Genomic DNA, 8,547 nt, shown 5'->3' with positions numbered 1-8,547 from the left:
TAACTAACAATGCTACCATTATAGAAATGGAAAATAATTTTATTAAGTAAAATTGTATATTTGTATAGAATGACAAAGAGAAACATCACACACACAGAAATTTTATGTGGTTCGGAGCAAGTCCTAGTCCACGGGTAGCAACTAATCGTTCCACTAGTTTAAAATACATAAATTATAACAAACTTTAAGAAAATAAAAATAGATAAAATATGTCAACTTGTAATAGAGTTCAATATCAATGAAAATAAAAATAGATAAAATATGTCAACTTGTAATAGAGTTCAATATCAATGATTGTGTAGGCAAAGCTCCAAGTGAAAAAAATTATGGGCGAGCAGTGAGCTAGCGGGCCGGGTTTAGCGAGTCAGCTCGGTCACATACAGGCCCAGCTCATTCTCTGCACTCTGTAGACCGAGCGAGTTGTCGGCCCGCTTTTTGCTAAAGGTCAGCTCAGCCAGAACCCATGGCCCACTACTGTAGAGGGCCGAATCTGTCAGGCCACGCATCGGGCCGAGTCATGCTAAGGTTAAATGCGTGTCGAGCCAGTGGGTTCATGGGCCGACCCAGCCCAGTGCTCATCCCTAAATGGAATTAGAGATCAATAAGCATTAATTAACTGATAAGCAGATATTTAAAGAGAAAAACAGCTTATAATTAAGCTGGGTTTTTCAGTAGCAGAAACTGAACAAGGTTGCTTTTCAAAATACTCCATAAAGGATTAGAGATTTTGCTGTTGGAATTTTTCAAATTGCGGTATCGGGTGACAATTTACCTTTCGTAGAAAGGGGAAAAACTGAAGGAAGGAAGAAAGAAAAAGGGTTCACATCCCTTTCGGCTAAATACCCATATTGGTATTTTAATTCCAGCCCATTTATCAAGAAAGTATTTTAATTAGGCAAACATACTTTAAGACATTTTAATTGATTCAACTTACCAACAATACCCTTTTTCTCGTCGGCGACCAGTTTTCCGGCGAGAGCTCGTCACGTGCGTGGCACGTGATAGCTTAAACTGTTTTTTAGCTGCTGATGTGACACGGATTTTCTGACGTGGCGGTGTTTAAAGGTGGGAATTAACCCTCTAAAAATCCCAATTCACCCAAAATGGGATAGATCCGTGCCACATTAGCAGCTAAAAATCAGTTTAAGTCATCACGTGCCACGCACGTGATGAGCTCTCGCCGAAAAACTAGTCGCCAACGAGAAAAATGGTCTTGTTGGTAAGTTGAATCAATTAAAATTCCTTAAAGCAGGTTTGCCTAATTAAAATACCTTCTTGGTAAATGGGGTGGAATTAATACCAATATAGGTATTTAGCCCATCCCTTTCACGTGGTTAAAATAAGTTACACAAATCTTTCTTTTTCTTCTTCTTGTAGTTAACTAAATGGGTACAGCCAAACACTTTAAAGAAAAACAACTAAAATAGAACAAGTTCAATGGTTAGGCTGCATATAAATTGTTTTTTCAAACTTCTATTTTCAGAAATAACAGCAACCTATGAACTTTTATTATGACAATTTCACGTGATGTAATTTAGGAGAATGTCAATCAGTAGAGCAAAATTTCAATTCTTTATCGGTTCTAAGCCTCTTAATTTTTCTATCAGTCTTCTTCTCAATCAATGTTTTCCACTGCTTAAAATGTTTGAACACTTTCATTCTTGCACTTTAGCATGTAAACCCAAACTTTTCTTGAGTAGTCATCGATGAATGTCAACATATACCTAGCATCGCCCTTCGAAGGAACACGTGAAGGACACCATAAATCAGAATTGATGTAATCTAAAGTGCCTTTGGTTTTATGCACAGCTGTATTGAAACTAATATGTTTTTACTTGTCAAGAATGTAATGCTCTAAATCCATATTTCCTATACTCTAACCATGAAAAACTCTCCCCTTGCTGAGTATAGTCATGTCCCTCTCGCTCATATGACCCAATCTCATATGCTATATATTGGTGGCGTTGGTCTCTGAAAACGATGATGTAGTAACCGCAACCACACTTGTAACTGTCTTTTCTTACAATATGTAGAGATTATCTTACCTTTTTTGCTTTTATGATAGCAAGAGCATGTCTGAAAACTGTCAAAACTGCACCTTCAGCTGAATACTTGCACCTGATAGTTTCAAGGGTGCCAAGAGAGAGGAGATTTTTCATTAAATCTGGAACATGAGGAACATCTTATAATGTGCTCACAACGCCATCATGAATTCTAACTTCAATTGTACCAATGCCAATCACTTTACAATGAGAATCGTTTCCCATATGGACAACTCCACCTTCAACTGATTTGTAGGTGGAAAACTAAATTCTATTAGAGCACATGTGATAGGTACAACCGGAGTCTAAGATCCAATCATCTTTGGACCTACCTGAATTTGTAGCTAAAAGAACAAAACTATCAGAATCATCCTCAACAACACTAGCCTCTCTAGAGTCTTTTTTGACCTGATTTTTCTTCTTTTCTTTATTCTGAAGCTTCCAACTCTCGTTCATGACATGCCCTTTCTTCTTGCAATATTTACAGAATTTGCTCTTAGTCTTCCACTTTGATCTCAACTTATTTTTATTGTTAAAATCACGCTCCACATTTCTACCTTGAGCATGTAAGGCTTTAACTTTATCATCACTTGATCTAGTCAACTCCTTATCCATCAACTCTTTCAAAAATAAACATGATTTCACATCTTCCATCAATATAGATTCTCTGTATCATAATTACCTTTACATCTGCATTCTCAAAATCCATAATAATACAATTGAATTCTTCAATATGTGATTTAATAGATGTACCTTCTGTCATGCAAAGTATAAACAGCCTTTGTTTCAAGTGCAGTCGGTTGGTAAGGGTTTTTATCTTGTAAAGAGATTCTAATTTGAGCCATAGATCCACTGCAGTCTTCTCATGCACGACTTCCCGAAGAGTCTTATTTGACAAATACAATTAGATTGAAGTTAATACCTTTTCATCTATCTCGAACTTTTCATCATCAGTCATCACGCCGGCAACTTATCTTTTCCCAACAAAGCTTTCTGTAATCCTTGTTTAACAAGAATAGCCCGTATTTTAATAAACTACATAGTATCAAAGCTTTGGTTGTGATTTGTTTTGTGCGCAAAGAAGATGTTTGTGAAATACTTGCGAAAAACAAGCACGAGAATAAATGACAAGCAATCGTAAATACAGAGATTTACATGGTTGGGCTACATCCATGGCAGAGGCATTGGAGAAATTTTACTATCAAAAGAGAAAAATGTACAAAAATAAGACAAAAGCCTAAACATTCAAACTCTCCTTTTTCAACCCTCAAATCTTGATTCAACCCTCAAAAAAACCTAATCTAAACTCTCTCTATTTTAATATATTGGAGACCACAATAGATCATGAAAAAGTACCCAAAACTAGGTAGAAGTTAGAGATTAAAATAAAAACAAATGGCTGAGATTAAATCATCAAAAACTGCAATTAGCATTGTAACCATCGATGGTCAAACATGACCACATCGATGATTCCCTTTAATTCAATGATGGTTTCAAAATCATATTTCTGTTTTTTCTCTCATTGTTCACTGTAACCCATCGATGACCGAAGTGGCCATTGATGGTCTCCTCTTGACCATCGATGATCCATTGGCTGAATTGAACAATTTTAGGGTTTTAGGGCATAATTTCAATACTTCCTTTAGATTCCATCATATGATGTTTTTCCCCATCAAAGAGCCAGATTCATATACAGAACGCCAATTGATTAATTTTTTGATTAATCAAGGTAAAACCCGACTATATTTGCAGGAAACTAGCTGGCATCAAAATCATCACATTATGAAGTCGAAGAGGGAAAAAAAAAAAACAAGTCCAAAATGATCAAAAGCTATGACTCCCGTGTTCATTCTCAAGAGAAACGTGGACAACAAGAAAATTGGTTGTACAATAGAACACAAGAATATGAGTTTCGTAACCGTTATGAATGTTGCATATTACACTAAGAAAATAGTATATACATAAAACGCACTAATCCAATCTAGAATTATTTTCTAATCTGTGTTTATCAACCAATCTTCTCCGTGTTCGTATCATCAGATGGCCATATGACAGTTTCCATGAGCCTTTCGCGCATCAACTCCAAATTCTCCTCAGAAATTCGTTCGTACATCTTCGCATGATCACATTTCTAATCATAAAATAAAATAAAATAAAATAAAATAAATAAATAAATAACAATGACGCTTGATGAGTTAAGTTGTAAAAGGATCATTAATCATTGGAGTTTACCTTGATCCATTGCCCATATAAGTGAAGGCGTGTAATCATCACTCTTTCAGCTAGATCTTGTTTCTCCTGCATTTCGAGCAAGAAAATTAATAATAGTGCACAATCAATACAATGGTACTAAAATTAAGTTTCTTTTTGCATGGCGCGATTTAAAATAAAAAATAAAAAAAAAGTTTACCTTTCCAAGATGACGAAGGAAGCGCTTAGCATCAGTCGGCTTGTTTGTTGCCATATAACTATTAGAAAAAATAAGTTATCATAGTAATCCAACATATATCATTGTCACACTCGACTATTTTGCATCATCCAGAATAATTAATACGGGATCGGTGTAATGTTAACGATATATACAGATGACTTACTTATAGAGCCATCTGTACTTTGGCGGATTCATTTCGTAGAGCTGGTGAAGAACAGTCCTTGCAGCTTTGTATGTAAAGTAATTGATGATTTGCTGTAAATCAAGAGATTGCCGGTAGTTAATCAAATGCTTGAAGAGTGGAAACCTAGGAGTCGTGATTAAGATATTTGTCAAGTAACAGAATCAGAAGTTAAAAAAATAAATGACTGAAGGGTGTCTGTGTTTGTTTGAAGGAGAAAGACGGGACTCATATGAGCAAGCCATACACATCGATGACATGAAAAGATATATACTGGTATTGTAATCCTAATGATCGACTGAGAAAAACAAAACTACTTCAGATTATTTGCATTCGCAGAATTTTTCATAATATCAAAATCACCAAATAGATCAAACCAATTTATCCCTCTCATGCAGCCCTTTGAGGTACTTAAGCCCCCTCAAAGCTTGAAATAATGCAGATGCTAATGCCGACCATCCTAATTCATACATTGCTATATCATCCACATGAATTTCTGAGTTGATGTAAAACACCAACTCGAACAAATTAAAAATATAAAATCCTAGCATAATACTTCAAACATTACTATGGCATACCATTGTAGAATACACCATCACTTGAAGAAATCCTAGTTCAATAATTTCATTAAAAAATAGAAAAATAACTAAGGTGAATAAATCCACAAATGAAATTGAATCTTGTAACAACAAAATCGAATTTTAATTCCATTTATTATCTCCTATCTATGTCAGGGGCCATCTATTTTCATGGACCTTTAGCTAATTAAAAGCCTAGAAATCCACGTGACCGAAAAAGGAAAAGCTCTTAATTTTGGGTTCTTGGATTTTCAACATGTTCTAACCATCATAACCATCAATGCAAAGATTTGAAATTGAATATGGTGCATGGATGAATGCTGACTCAACTGGAAGATAACTAGATACCTGAAAATTTCTATTTGAGAATCAAACATATATATGTTGGAGTTGTGGTGTCTGATTGGATTGTGCAGGCCGAAAATTAGAAGGATAAATCGGTTATCCTACATATGTCTACATATGTGTGCGTGTGTATGAGACCTCGGAAAGAAAGAAATCCTAGTGCGGCCGCCGTGGATGTAGGCAAATTGACAAACCACGTAAAATCTGTGTCTTTGTGTTTGCTTTTCTCTTATTCATATTGTCTCTCTCTCAGTTGTAAGAGTTTCGATTCATAACAATATAGCTCTTAATAAGTCCTAAAGAAAGCCGTCCTTAAAGAATAACTTAATACCCAAGTATACTGATACAGATACAGACTAAAGAAACAAGTAACAGGAAAAGAGATTATTTACCCTGTGAACATCCTCAAAGCCCTCTTCATACTGCCCACCAAGCTCATTCACAACAACAAGGCCGCCTCCTCTCCTGCTCCTCCTCTTGCTCCTCTGCTGGTGATGCTTGCCGCATCTCAAAGGGTGCCACGTGTCAACAAAGGAGCTGCTGAGCTCCAGGGATCTGGGAGAACTCAGTCTAGTACCTGTCGTCGATCTGAAATTGAGGTTGAGGTTGAGATCAATAGCTCCAACTGCCACCGGCCCGACTCCCGCCATCCTTCTCACGATCCAAGTTTTCGCTTGTAGAACAAGAATCTCAAGAGAAGCCTCAGTATATAATGCTCTATATTTTTCTCTGTTTTTTGTTCAAATGGGTAGAATTGCATTGTATTTTACTTGGTCATTGGTTCATTTGTATGGTCTCCAGCCAACCAAATTTCTGTGGTCCGAGCTTCGCTTGCTTTTCAGTCGACGGAGAGAATTTTTCTCATTTTGGGAAAACATGTGGCGGGATTTGATTGGGACAGAGAGATGCATGAAGATTCAATAAACGGGCTTCTTGTGGTTTTTCCTCGCTTTGCAGGGCCCCAGATCTTGTGGACACAAGAGAGAGTAAAACCACGTGGTTGGGTGTGCGCTGTCGCCCGAAGATTCAATTCCAAACAGAGAGTTATTACACGTTATTGTTTATTGGTTGTCAAGGTGAAAATATTAGAAGTGGTTAATTACAGAAAACCCCCTGAGCTTTTGAGGGTTGTAATAACACCACCACCCACCAGCGGGAAAAAAAAAAGCTTTTTGTATACGCTAAACCTCCCAGAATTTTAGAGGTTATTGCACGTAACCACGCTAGGTTATTGCACGTAAACCCCGCAGAACTTTTTTATTTCCTTCAATCTTATCTAAAAGTTTGTATTTTAATTATCATATTAGCACTATCAACTCTAACGTAATTGGGTAAGCGCAGAACAAAAAACAAGATGAAGAATCCCTTCTTACTCTAAAAAAAAGACTTACTCTAAAAAAAGTACTCTTTTATTAAGAAAGAAAAATAAATAATTTTTTGAAACTAAGGAATTACTTTCTTTTTTTTTCGACACGTACATGCTTACCATATGATATGTCAGAATGGATGGTGCCTAAGTTGGAGATTAAATAAGAAATTTTTATGCAAAATTTAGCAGACTAAAAAGGGTGAGAGAGTTATCTGCAGTGGCCTCTAAAGTTTAAGGAAATTTAGTGAAATAAGAGAAGATTATGGGGGTTTAGTGCAAGTACCCCGAAAGTTCAGGGGAATTTTTCTGCAATTAGCCCTCATTAGTAGTAGTCTTTAAAAGTTATTTTAGAGGGCAGACATCAGCATCAAATTGATATTATGGATATGAAACACTGTTTGATGGCGTTTTGAGAAACATGAAAATGCTAACGTATCACTGATTGATTCAGTGATAACTCTCCAAATCAAAATCCCTAGAGAAAAAAGAAAATATTTTGCTGGAAAGTGGAAATTGTGTCAAAACCCCTATGAAACAGCAGCAAAAAGAAAATTTAAAAGAGAAAGTGACAATGTTTATATCCACGTTCTATATTGTTCTATATTGTGTCATAAATTCTGAACGTTTAAAAACACCAAAGAGCACCCCACTTCCACCTAATGACAAGCCTCCTCTGACTGTACTAGTATATTACATACACGTGTTGCACGTCAGCATACTTGTTTTATATTATAAAAATTTTAATATTTTCATAAATAAGGTATAAGATAAAAAATTTAATATTGCTTCGGAAGAAAATATTTTAACATTCTGTATACTTTTATAATAGTATAGGATAATTTTTTTAACATTTTCATGAACAATATATTAATACATTTTTATATAGGTTTATCAAATATGTTAAACTAACATAATAATGTACTAATGTACATATATAAACTGAACAAAATTTGATTTCTAAATTTTTTTAATAATACAGTGTGGGTTAGCTACTATTGGCAAAAAGCTAACAAAATTCATGGTTTAAAAAAAGTCGTTAATAGATTAGTAGGAGCAGTCACATAAAAAACACAAAACTCATTAAAATTAGAAGATGATTAAGTCCTCCACTGCATAAATTTCACAAAACCTCCTTAAGGTTGCTCTTTTCTGAGGTAATTCCTCTAAACTTTTAGAAATATATATCACTTACCCCCTCATGTTTTTTTTTTTTTTTTTTGTTCCCAGATAAGCACCTAATCATATGAGATCAGACCGTGCATTAGCATGACTAGAAAAAAAACCTTTCATGTCATTTTTAATAAGTTTAATGATAAATTTCACAAACCCCCATTATCTTCGGTCTAATTATGGGACTTAATTAGACAAAAAATGCATTCCACATCTTGTTTATATAAAAAAAAACACGAGATATAGAGACGCAATCAAGAACAGTACCTTGCAAAGCAAGCTCATCATCATTCGATCACAACTTTGACACCGATCTCCTTCAATTTCTCCACGACCGTCTCCGCCTCCTCATTCATAACTCTGCTCTTTCACTTCCCCACTTTCGCCTTCGCCGCCAATTCCTATCTCTGTGATTAATCACCAATTGCTCC

At 35.5% G+C, this 8,547-nt stretch overlaps 1 protein-coding gene across 1 annotated transcript; it reads right to left on the bottom strand.

Annotated features, from left to right (window-relative positions):
* LOC109833721 (chaperonin-like RbcX protein 2, chloroplastic) lies at positions 3,864-8,547 on the bottom strand. Its single transcript, XM_020401507.1, has 6 exons — positions 8,384-8,547; positions 5,970-6,588; positions 4,637-4,728; positions 4,453-4,510; positions 4,275-4,340; positions 3,864-4,173 (listed from the first exon to the last, which is right to left on the bottom strand). The coding sequence occupies exons 2-6, from the start codon at positions 6,225-6,227 to the stop codon at positions 4,051-4,053; spliced, it is 597 nt and encodes a 198-aa protein (XP_020257096.1). The 5' UTR covers positions 6,228-6,588; positions 8,384-8,547; the 3' UTR covers positions 3,864-4,050.

Source organism: Asparagus officinalis, chromosome 3 (genome assembly GCF_001876935.1).
Source record: "Asparagus officinalis chromosome 3, Aspof.V1, whole genome shotgun sequence".
Taxonomy (NCBI): Eukaryota; Viridiplantae; Streptophyta; class Magnoliopsida; order Asparagales; family Asparagaceae; genus Asparagus; species Asparagus officinalis.
This window is presented reverse-complemented; position numbering and strand designations above follow the sequence as displayed.